Source organism: Teleopsis dalmanni, chromosome 2 (assembly GCF_002237135.1).
Source record: "Teleopsis dalmanni isolate 2A chromosome 2, ASM223713v2, whole genome shotgun sequence".
Classification (NCBI taxonomy): Eukaryota; Metazoa; Arthropoda; class Insecta; order Diptera; family Diopsidae; genus Teleopsis; species Teleopsis dalmanni.
This window is the reverse complement of record NC_051847.1, coordinates 157,505,921-157,518,231: the sequence shown is the minus strand read 5'-3', so window position 1 is coordinate 157,518,231 and position 12,311 is coordinate 157,505,921. Positions and strand designations below refer to the sequence as shown.

Below are 12,311 nucleotides of genomic sequence, written 5' to 3'. Positions count from 1 at the left end.
TTTTGTTAGGCTTATGTATACAAAACACGTAATAAAATTTAAAGTTAAAATTTTTAAAATATATAATAATTCTTTGCAAATTATTGGTACGAATATTTCTTTTTACATGATTGTGAATAATATATGAGTTTTCATGCATTTTAACAGTAAAATAATAAATAGAAAAAGTAAAGTATTTGTTACGAACAATGACAACACGAAATACGAAGAATTAACAAAAACATTCGTTGACAGTTAACTGGAAATTTCGTATGTATTTCCAAAAATCGTTCACAGTAGACGAATTTTGAGGCTTGGCAGCCATGCCATTTGAGCTGCTTATTAGTTAAACGATTTCAAAAAGGATGGTAAGCCAGCAGTGTTGTCGTTTCATATGTTATTTTTATAATAAGCAGTTGTTCTTTATTTGATATACTTACAAAAGAAAGGGTCTAATCTTAATACTAAAGATTTGTCTCATTAAACTTACTTTAATACAAAATTGTTTTTTCTCTTATAATTCTTTTTACTCTTATATAATTATAATTCTTATAACTCTTATAATTAACCCCACAAATTAAAAAGCTTATACTGTGTTTACATTGTGAGATAATAAGTAGATTTAAATAATAAACGAGATTAAAGTACTAATTTGGTTGTTTAATCTCAGACTTCCTATACAAAAGTTAATCTTGTCAATATTAATTTTTAATCTCTTTAGAAATGGTGAATATTTTTCTGTGCAACTCTTCAAATGTTTTAATATCCTAGATTTTTTTACGATTTAAAAAAATTTAAAAAAAAAAATCAAAGTATATTCAAAACAAACATTGAAAATTTGAAAATGCCAAAGTGAGTAAAATTATAAAATTTGTTTATACTTATAATATTTTTATATATAATTCTAAAAAATTTACAAATTTGTGTTATAAAACTATTTATTAAATTTATATTATAACTTTTTGTACAAAGTTGTTAATAAATGTTTTTATTTACAAAAATTTATCAAACACACGAAACAAAACATAACATGAGAAACGTCAAAATTAGGGCTCAATAAATAATGTAAATTAATTTAATCTTGTAATACTCTCTGAGTGTCAGCATTTGTAATATGCAGTAATATGGTTCTAACACATGAGACCCATGTTATATAGGAGACCTGTTAGGGCCATGTTATGTAGAATATCTCGGGCACTGCAAAATGTCACTTGCACACTAAAATTAAAAATGTTGTTGCTTTCAATAAAAATTTAAAAATTTTTTAATTTAAAAAATTAAAAAGTAAAAGAAAAACCAAATGTCGGTTTAAATTCGGCCATGAGAGTCAAGGCTATCTGTGCCTTGTCACTTATTCACACTGTCTCATTTAGGGGGTTTTGCTCATTAACCATATAAAAAGTTTTCATATAAATGAGCTCATTATCAATAAATCAGTTCATTAAAGACGAAAAATGTCGAATGCAACCCTTAAAAATGAATTTCCCACAAGGGATATTATCCAAATTTAAAATATGTGTCATATGTTTTATATGAAAAATGTAAACAGAAAATAGCTAAACTGTAAACAGTGAAAATTAATTAGTTTAAATAAAAGAAGACAAAATGAATATTAGAAGAGCAATGGTAACCATTTTTATCGTTTTTATTTAAATTAATATATTTATGTATTTGTATTTGTAAGTAAATGAAATGCTCATATGACTTTAACCGGTGACTGAAATTTTGGACATATTTCCAGTGAACATTCACAATAGACTGATTTTTGAATTTGATTGCATTAAAAATTAAGATGTAAAAATTTTTGGTAGTAAAACTTAATTAAAAGTTTAAGAGCATTGTTGTTGTTTTTCAAAAATATTTAATAGAAATATTTCACCAATTTTTCAGCTAAAATTTTATTTTAGTTGTATTATTATTATTTAGTTGTATTAAATATAATTCTGCACTCCAATTATTTTTTGATATTTGCAATTGTCAATCATATTTTTTTGCGTCGTTTACATGTTATATCTGTTAAGTGACAGTTTCAAAATTCCGCTTGTTAGCAAAGTAAATATGTGGCATCACCTGAAATTAAAGGAAATAACAAATAATTTTGTTATCACCATTAAGACCGTGTCGGTTTTTGTTTGGAGTTTTCTTAAAATTACTTAAATTATTAGTTTATAGCCAGCTTTATAAACATGACACAGTGTAGAAGTTGTACTGAAACAATAAGTTTAGATAGTATCGGTTATAATTTATTTCCAGAAAAAGAAAATGATCCGGATTACACGCATTGGACCGAAGACTTTTTGGAACACATGAATTTCTGGCAAATTGGGGTAAGCATAAATTTAACATTGTTAAGTATTATTATCATTAAATTATTTTTTGTTAGATTCGTTTGGATGATGATTTACCAAAACAGATTTGTGAAACCTGCTTCCAAACGTTTTCAATAATACTAAATTTTAGAGAACAATGTTCGAGTGCTGATGTAACTCTTCAAGAAATAAAACACGAATTAGAAAAGGAAGACATAAGATATGATGATGTACTTGTTGAAGAAGTATATGTTGAAGAATACGAAAATGATTCACTTGTAAATAATGAACTTGAATATACATCCGCTGATATAGACGTAATAAGCGTCGAAAGCGTCGAAAGCGTCGAAAGCGACTATGAAGATAGTGCAAGTGAACATGAAGTAAAAATTGAGATAGACACCGTTTTCGAGGAAAAGGAGGAGGACGTCAAAAAAGTTAGAAATAGTACGGTATGTAAAATAAAAGACAAACTATAAAAAAAAATTTATATGGATACGTTTAAAATATATTAAGGACACTCATCTAAGCACATAAATTTATCGAATGTATAAATATATATGTTTATTTATATGTTTAGTGTTGCAAAGTGAACGCATTAAAAGAAATATTTGTTTAAATTTATCAATCAGCTGTCAATAAATTATAACAGCACAAAATGCAATGCTCAGCATCGCAATTTTGTCGACCAAACGTTTAGTCAATATCGTTGCATTTTAAAATAATTGTGAAACTTTAACATTGTATAAACGATTTTTCATACAAGATTAAACATTTCATTTATCAAGTATATATATATATATTGTGGGACGTTGGGACAGTGCACCGTCCAACAAGTGGCCGCACTAAAGTGATGAATTAGCCGAAGTAGACTATGAAATGACTTGGGTCGTTATTGAGTTAAAGCTAGAGTGGGTTCCGTGCGCATGACTACATTGCTTGTTAATGCAAGCAGCTCATTTAGCTTGAGGTTGCTGCCAAGTCATCATCAAACCAATGGTGTCCCACGATAGTCCTGCGTCAATATATGCACCGCATATATATGCAGTCTTCTAAACATAGACTGCAAGTGTGTCTTCCTCAGCAAGAGTTGTCTTTTTGAGATGATACTTGAAGTTGATACATTTACCAAGTAGATAAATTTTTGTCATTTTAGATGAGTACCCTTATTATAAATAATTTTTGTGTTCTTTCACACATCGCTATAGCATTTCTTTTTGAATGTATTACTATAATATTTATTTCTCACCAATGCATATAGACTTGTTTTTAAAAACCACCATATACCATTAACCCAAATATTTCAAATATTTTTATTTATTTCTTTTTGTGTATTATGATTGATATTTCTTTAAAATGCCGTAGATTATTAAAAAACGAACGAACATTTGGCACTTTCCTATCAAAATACTTATATAGTGATTTGAGTTATGAACCTCAACAAAATTTGTATAGCTTTAAGGTAAATTGGACCGAGTTTTTGTCCTTATGTTTTGTCTTTAAGTAGTGTACAATATAAATTCTGCGTTTTCAATTAAATAAAAAAAAACTGGCTCAATTTTTCCAAATATAAAACAAAGATAATATTTTTTAAGAGTTTTTTAACCTAAAAAATTTATAAAGTGTGTATTATTATACAATACATCATACATTTTTATGTACTGTTTGTCATCTTCGATAAAAAGAACACTAAACGAACAGTACATTAAAAAAATTCCGAAACAATTCAAAAAATTGTTAGAGTTTGTGTCCGCGAACACAAACTAAAATATCAAATCATTTAAAATATTTTTTAAATGATTTGTAAAGGAAAGGATTGATTATGTAAAGGAAGACTAATAAACCGTAGACAAATCCATAGCTTACCTTTTTATTTGGATAACAATAATAAGAATTCGAGTCCATATATACGACTTATTTTGTAAACTCTATTTATACTTATAGACTATCAAAAATAAATTAGAATAGTTTCGAGTTAGTTTTTCTGATATTATTTGTGTTTTTAAAGCCTATGAATGTGAAAAAAAAAATTTTTTAAGTTGGTAAAAATAACACAAATAATATAAAATATGAACTATCCACTGTTTTCATTTTTTTTTTTTTTCAAAAAATAATTAATTTTAATAGAGAGGTATTTTGAACAGTAGTGAATTAAAACAACAAAATTTGAATTATTTATTTAATTGAATCTCCAGCTTTTTTGAATATTGTCAAATACTTCTCCTCAATGGTCTTTTGGCAATATTACTTATATTTAATTATTCGTTAATAATTTTGAGACTGCTAATACCAAGGGTTCTTACAGTTTGAAAAACATCTCTATTAAAACAATATTTTCTATTAAGAAACACGGCTACTTCCGTCATAATTGACTTTAAAAATCAAATTTAATATGTGATGAATTTTATTTTATATTAAAAACGAGAAAGTTATTTAATTTTATTTAATTTTTTTTAAACTACAGAGATTTGATATGAAAAGCATCTCTAATTTAAAACCGAATCCGCTTCTATGTACTTTCTGTTTCTCTGACAAATCTAAGGACGTACTATATCCATCAGAGGAAGAATTGAAAGTGCATCAGCAAGAAGAACACCTTGATCATATAGAAGCGTATAAATGTTTGATATGCCTTGAAAGATTTGATACAAGTGATGAGGCGAAAGGACATTTTAATGCCTGCCATAGAATAGGCGAAACTTGTCATATATGTGGCAAATTTGTGAAACATTTATCTACCAATCATCTGCAACGTCATGTGAAATCTACATTTACTTGTGAAATTTGCGGAATTGTTATGCGCAACTGTTCAGTAATACAATTTGAATATCACAAAAGGTGGCACGACCCCAAAAAGCAATTTAAATGTTCCCATCAGGGTTGTGAAAAAAAATTTGTTACTCATAACCACTTAAAAGCTCATATGTCCGTACATAAAGAGTTTGGCGCTTTCCTATGCACTGTGTGCGGAAAAGGTAAGTATCATTTATTTAATATAATATAATATAAATAATAATATTTGAAACATTTTCTTTAAGACTTCGCTACCAAATTTATGCTTAAAACCCATACAATTAAAAATCATGGAGCTAACCCTGAGATAGCATGCAACATATGTGATAAAGGTGTGAAATGCAACTCATTTATATATAAATTTGCAAAATATTTTCTAACATGTCAAACATTTCAGTATTTGAGACTTACAAACAAAAGCGAAAACATCAAAGCGAGGAACATCCTGAAAAGATAACTATAAGTTGTGAAAATTGTCACAATTTGTTTCCAACTGAAACTGGTATGCGCCTACATTTAAGGAGATGTCAAATAATGCGGAATAGAAAGCCAACTGCTTATACAAGACATCCTCCAGCAAGATCAAGCGGTGGCAGTATTGCCTGTAGTAATTGCACCCAAACATTTCACACAGAGTCCACGTTTTTAGCCCATCAAAAAGTACATTCATCTGATGGACGTCCATTCCCGTGCAAGCAATGTAAAAAATTTTTTAAAACTGCAAGTAATCTACGTACGCATGAACAATTAATGCACGGAGAGAAGCAGTTGGAGTGTGAAGTTTGCGGCAAGCGCTTTGCACATGGTTACACACTCACCGTGCACATGGAAACACACAATGGTAATTCTTTTAATATAATATATAAAAAGTGTGATAAACTTATGTATTATAATATTATTTTCAATTGTAGAAGACAGGTTTGAATGTGAAGAGTGCGGTAATAAGTTTAAAATGAGGAAGTCTCTTAAATTACATAAAAGGATTAAACATACGAACGAAAAGAATATTAAGTGCGATTATTGTAACGAGCAGTTTAAATACCGTCAAAAATTATATAGTAAGTTGAATACGGCAATAAAAATACCAAACATTTTTCATTTTTATTTTATTTTTAGCGCACTTAAAAAAGGCACATAAGTTCTTATATGAAGACCCAAAAGCCAAAGCGCTTGAGGACAAATAATTTAAAGCTTATATTAGCGTTAATTTAAATTTAATAAATTATGTCGATTTTGAAAATAATAATGTACGTATAGTATATAAATTGCCTTTATCAAAACATGTTGATTGTATTTAGGATTTTATTTTACATTTTAAGAAAAACTGAAAAATATGCCATGAATATTTTTACGTTTTTAAATTTATTTTGTTTCCATGTGATAAAATGTATGTTATTTTAAAATTGGAAATTATTTAATTTAGTTGATCTTTAAATGGCAATACAAATGTAATTAGTTTATGTAAATTATATTAAATTTACTTAATATAATACAAATATTGAATGTACACGCAACATTACAGTTTACTATCTGTTGCTGTCAGAATAATAATGTATTTTCATAGATTTAATTTAATAATTATAAATAAAAATTTCTTTCTTGATTTCTTAAAACAAATTTTTTATTATAAACAATATTAAGATCAATTTGAATCTGATAACATGTCAATATATAATTATATACAAATTTTAAGAGGATGTGTTGGATAAGTAGAGAGACCATATGAAGGAATGGTGCAGTGAAATAACACTTTTACTGTATTGTTTTTGTAAAATTTTTACATAACATTAATATATATTATAAAATGCAAATTGAAAGGCGTTAAGACGCTCAGTAAAGCCCTAGAGCTGACGTCTAATAGCATATAATCAATTATTTCAGTGTATGAATTTTAATACAATGTTTATATTGGATCCAAATGCCTTACTTTGGCAAAAATAAATAAATATTCGTATTTCGACATATAACATCTCATTTGCATTGGTCTCAAATTACATTTATACAAGTGTGGTATAAATGTAAATGAATAGACTGAACACTCCTTTTATAAAAAATTTTTTAATATATTTGATAAAAATTACTATTACTACAAGTGTAAATAGATAAATAATATAACTCAATTGCTGAGCAATTATTATTTCTTTATTTTCACCAAACAATCATAAACAAATATATTTTGATAAATCAGCTGTCTTACATAATTAAAAGTGGCCAATGTAAACACTTCATTACAAATGAGATATTTGGAACGGAGTAAACGTTATATAAATACAAAAGATAATGTAAATATTACACTCACTGTCAGCTCAGTTAGAGTTGATTTGTTAAATCGTTCTTAATCTATTCTGTTTTGCTGTATATGTTTTACTATTTATATGTAAATTTACATCAGAGTATGTGTATATGCAAAATAAAGTGCGAGATGCAACAACAATTGCGTGACATAACTGTCAGGGACAGTCAAAGCAGAGGACAGAGTTTCCAAAATTTTCAAAGAACTTAATTGTTAAGCAATTATAAATTTAGACGGTTTTTTTTCGAATAAACGACAAACACAAAAATTTTTATTTAATTTATTGAAATTTGGCTGACCATACAACGCTGTTTCGAATATTACCAAAAACCCATTAACAGTGGTCTGTTAATGAATTATTTTTTATATTTAATTATTCCTAAATAAGTTTTGAGACTGCAAGCATCAAGGGTTGAGCTCGTACCCTGTCATTTTTTATATTTACTATTATTACATATTTAAATACTAATTTTATAATGTTAAATTTTTCTTGCCAAGTGTAACGCGTCTTTATGACGAAAGTAACTATTTAAAAGTTAGACGGATTCGAATAGTAAAGGAAAGACAAAAGCAAAAATTTTAGTTAATTTAGTTAAGTTATACAACGGTGTTTTGAGAACTGCCAAGCACTCATCATCAGTGGTCTCAGGAAATAATCGAATTTTAATTAGTTTATAGTCCGTACACAATTTGTTTGGACTGCAAGTGCCAAACAATTATATATTTCTTGATTTCAAGATTAATTAAATGATTTTATATTTAATTTAGTTTATAATATTGAACATATTTTACTAAATCTCATTTTTAGTTTTGAAATAACTAATGAATAAGAAAATAGAATAAATAAAAAAAAATTATACGAAAGAACGTTTTTTTGTTATAATTCTTCCTAGCATCTATTTAACACAAAGAAACCAAAATGAGTTGATATACCATAGTACTGTTATAAAAGATCTCTTCCACGAGCTACTCGTAGTAAAACTCAAGTAAAACACAAGTACACACTGAGAGCGTAACATAAATAAAGTGTCAAATTACGCTCTTTACACAGATTTTCATGGAACAGCTTTGAACACCAGTCACAAATAAACAATACAAAAATTTAAATTCAAACCAAAACAGCTGATTCACACATCAACACAAATTTTACTTGAAATAAAATGTACGAGTAAAGTCTGTGTGAAGCCTGATTTTCAAATTTCGACAGGGATGTTACGCTCTCTCAAATGCTCTCATTTGCTAGAAGATTTACTGGTGTAACGCACTTCTGCAGAGTATTACTCAAAGTTACTACGAGTAGCTCGTGGAACAGACCTAATATTATCAAAATAGAATTAAATAGTTGCACTTGAACGACTGCCATTTTATTCCGTAACTATTGCCGAGTTACATCGAAAGACTCCTACTTTTGTTCAAAATGGAAATAGTCGAAAATGAGTTAATACTGCCTTTATGCATATTTTCACTTAATATTTATATTATTCCTTTTATGTATTTTAAAACGAATATTTTAAAGTCTAGTAGCATTGATCAGTATTGCGCTTTCCACATCACTACTGGGTGCTGTTGCCTTGCTTACGTTTTCTGCGTTCATGTTCTCTTGGTGCATTGAAACTATACCTTAACGCATTGTAAGCAATCGCGCTTCGAAATATCAAAACAAAAGCCGAGTGACAGCGTTTAGTAATTTTTGGAAGAATTTTATTAATTAAATAGTACTTAATATTAATGGTAAAATAAGACATCTTTTAGAGAAAAAATGCGTTGCAGAACTTGTGCAATAAAATTAAATGTTGGTGATTATTGCTATGAACTGTTCCCAAAGGCGAACACAGATGGCTACAACAGCTGGGCCGTTTCTTTTATCGCTCAAATGGAGATGTGGAACATAAAAGTAACTTCTTAAAACATTACATTTTATAGAATATATAATAAGAAATACTTATTAATAGGTTTCGCTTACCGATCACTTCCCAAAACAAGTGTGCGCTGAATGTTATAATTCTTTTGATTTACTACAAAAATTTCGTAGCTTATGTGAAGAGTCAAATGATCACTTCAAAGATTTGGAAAAAGCTTTGTTTGATAACATTGAGGATTACTGTGTAGAGGCTGTGGAAGAAGAATATATAAGTGAGCTGGATATAGAACCAGTTAACGAGGATAACGAAATAGAGAAGCTTGAAGACTTCAGTGTTTCTGATTGCGAAGTAGAAACAGAAATAGTAAAAGAAATAAACAATGATTTAGCAAATATTTCCGACGAACTTAAATCTAATGAATTAAATGAAACAGTTGATGTGTACATGGCTACCGACACATATGAAAATGAAATCACTTTCCTTGATTATGATGATATAAATGATAAAACTATAGAACTCAAGGACGGAGATCTGAATACTAATCAAGATACTAGCATTCAAGTTTCGCCGATTGAAGATGTTGGAATTGAGTCCATACTAGAGGAAAGCAACTCCAATGAAATCAGTGAAACTAATGATGAGGCTAATTCAGAAGAAAACATTACTGGTTTTGATGAAAAAACAAATTGGGAAGACCACATTGTAAGTCAGAATTCATTTCCAATTATATAATTATTTTAAATAAAATATTTCCATTTCAGGAAATACTTCCCAATAAACGCACCAGGGTGAAGCCAAATCCTTTAATATGCCTCATGTGCCTTTCCGATAAATCTGAAGACTTATTGTACAACACGATTGAAGAAAAAAATAAACATCATACGTTAATGCACGAAAATAAAAAAAATCCTTATAAATGCTTGTTATGCGATAGCAGTTTCTATAGCCTTGCTGAAGCACAGTCGCATTTTAAAAATAAGCATAGACGTGGAAAAATATGCCCCATTTGTGCGAAGTTCATAAAAAGAGTTTCTTTGACACATTTGCAAAGGCATTTTAAGTCAAGTTATACATGCAATATTTGTGGCCTTGTCATGCAAAACAGTTCCAAAGCACAATTTGATTACCACATGAAATGGCACGATCCAGACAAACAATACAAGTGTTCTTATGAAGGTTGCGAAAAATCGTTTGTAGCCATAAACCACTTAAAAACTCACATATCATCACACAAAGGTGTGGGCGATTTTTTGTGCAGTGAATGTGGAAAAGGTTTGTCTGCATATTTATACTATAACGTATTATTAACACTCATTTTTTTAATTTCTAAAGATTTTCTTACAAAAGCATTCCTAAAGGCACACGATGCGGAAGTGCACGGCGCAGAAACGCATATTAAATGCAACTACTGTAACCAGAGTAAGTCAATATTTACATTTAATAATTTAACGACATTTATTAATGCTTAATCGTTACACAGCTTTCCAAAATTACATTCAAAAGAAACATCATCTAAGGCTCAAACACTCTAATGAGCTGAAATCAACATGTGAAATATGTAATAGCACGTTTCCAACGGAGGCTGGACTACACATTCACATGCGGCTCTCGCATAATAAAACAGATAGTAGAGTATCTAAACCACCAAAGGAAGTAAACTGCTCAAATCGACCATATGCATGTGCAGAATGTGATAAGAATTTTAAGAGTATTAGTAACTTACGAACCCATCAAACGATGATGCATGCCTTGAGACATAAATGTGATGTATGCAGCAAGAAATTCACACTGAAAACAAGTTTAGTGGCTCATATGGAGTGCCACAAAAGTGAGTTGAACTTTGCTGTTTATATTTACTTGGCGTAAAAGTTCTCTCGTTTAAATATAAAAACGAATAATTCTTTTCATTGAATGAAAACTATATTATTGCTAAATTCATATAATATAATTACTATCACAGAAAAAATTTTCTTTTCTTTTTAGTTGTTGAATTTCCATGCGATAAATGTGATTGCACTTATACAACCCGGAAGTCGCTTAAATTACATAAGCGATTAAAGCACAAAGAAGTGATGACTTTGAAATGTGATTTTTGTGGTCTGAAATTTGAAGAAAGGTCTCACCTTTATGGTAATATTTTATTTATATAAATTTAATTTCATTTAAATAATTTTGTCATTTCCTAGCTCATATGCGAAAAGTACATATTAACGAATACTGAAAGGTACATGGTATTTTATGTGCTAAGTGTTCATTAATTGCTCTGAAGAAAGCAGTTATGAAAGCATATTGCGTTCCAAAGTTAAAAATATTATATTATACAATTTATAACTGAAATTTGTTATATATCAAACATTTTCAAACATTTCTAAAACTGAATTTTTAGACACTACTTAGTTTTCACAAGTCATAATTATAACTATTATTAATTAACTTCGCTACTTAGTATACATATTATATATTATAATTGATATAGAAACTATGGAATACTAAATCAAAATACTATTTTGAAGACAATTTCCCACATTGCATAGACACAAAATTAAGTAACAATAGGAATTCATCTTTGTTAGAGAATACTGGAATTGCAATACTTAAAAAGATAGCACTCGCATTCGATTACATGCATAGTACATAGTACAAGAAAAGAGGCTGGTAGGCTTCTGGATTAAACGGGTCTACGCTTCCTATCTTCTATAGAGAACCAAGTGTCGCCCAACACTTTCAACAAATAAATTCCCTAGGATTATGAATGAATTTTATTAAAAGCAAAAAAACCTTAACAAATATAACTTATTTGTTAAGGTTAACGAAATGTATATTTACTTCATAAAACTTTTAATTCATTGTAAAAACTTAAGTAAACGATTTGAATAAATATTTTTTAATACTGTATATTGCATGAATTATATTAATTTCATGGATTATGTTAGGAATGTATTGTAGATGGAAGTTTTCTACAGAAATTGATCACCTAAAATAAAGTGCAAAAAAATTTTTCTTAAAACAGCTTCTCTAGTATATTACGCGCTTTTCTCTTTTTGTAAATACTTTACTGAACTGCAAATAATATTT

At 28.5% G+C, this 12,311-nt stretch overlaps 2 protein-coding genes across 2 annotated transcripts; both read left to right on the top strand.

Moving 5' to 3' along the window:
• The first annotated feature begins 2,102 nt into the window (after nt 1–2,102).
• LOC119682746 (zinc finger protein 345-like) lies at nt 2,103–6,308 on the top strand. The gene is made up of 7 exons (XM_038096249.1): nt 2,103–2,306; nt 2,363–2,740; nt 4,753–5,263; nt 5,327–5,413; nt 5,479–5,922; nt 5,993–6,139; nt 6,198–6,308. Exons 1-7 carry the CDS (start codon nt 2,166–2,168, stop codon nt 6,263–6,265), a joined length of 1,776 nt encoding a protein of 591 aa, XP_037952177.1. The 5' UTR covers nt 2,103–2,165; the 3' UTR covers nt 6,266–6,308.
• Nucleotides 6,309–9,040: 2,732 nt separating this feature from the next.
• LOC119683083 (zinc finger protein 226-like) lies at nt 9,041–12,105 on the top strand. The gene is made up of 7 exons (XM_038096690.1): nt 9,041–9,268; nt 9,327–9,938; nt 9,998–10,508; nt 10,569–10,655; nt 10,717–11,064; nt 11,220–11,366; nt 11,423–12,105. The coding sequence occupies exons 1-7, from the start codon at nt 9,134–9,136 to the stop codon at nt 11,455–11,457; spliced, it is 1,875 nt and encodes a 624-aa protein (XP_037952618.1). The 5' UTR covers nt 9,041–9,133; the 3' UTR covers nt 11,458–12,105.
• The last annotated feature ends 206 nt before the right edge of the window (nt 12,106–12,311 follow it).

What these genes read in the sequence shown, in the direction of transcription:
- LOC119683083 (XM_038096690.1), top strand. Translation starts at nt 9,134, where the DNA reads ATGCGTTGCAGAACTTGTGCAATAAAATTAAATGTTGGTGATTATTGC. An exon ending in TGGAGATGTGGAACATAAAA is followed by an intron (nt 9,269 to 9,326) that starts GTAACTTCTTAA and finishes ACTTATTAATAG; the next exon opens with GTTTCGCTTACCGATCACTT. An exon ending in CAAATTGGGAAGACCACATT is followed by an intron (nt 9,939 to 9,997) that starts GTAAGTCAGAAT and finishes TTTCCATTTCAG; the next exon opens with GAAATACTTCCCAATAAACG.
- LOC119682746 (XM_038096249.1), top strand. Translation starts at nt 2,166, where the DNA reads ATGACACAGTGTAGAAGTTGTACTGAAACAATAAGTTTAGATAGTATC. An exon ending in AAAAAGTTAGAAATAGTACG is followed by an intron (nt 2,741 to 4,752) that starts GTATGTAAAATA and finishes TTTAAACTACAG; the next exon opens with AGATTTGATATGAAAAGCAT. An exon ending in ATGCACTGTGTGCGGAAAAG is followed by an intron (nt 5,264 to 5,326) that starts GTAAGTATCATT and finishes ATTTTCTTTAAG; the next exon opens with ACTTCGCTACCAAATTTATG.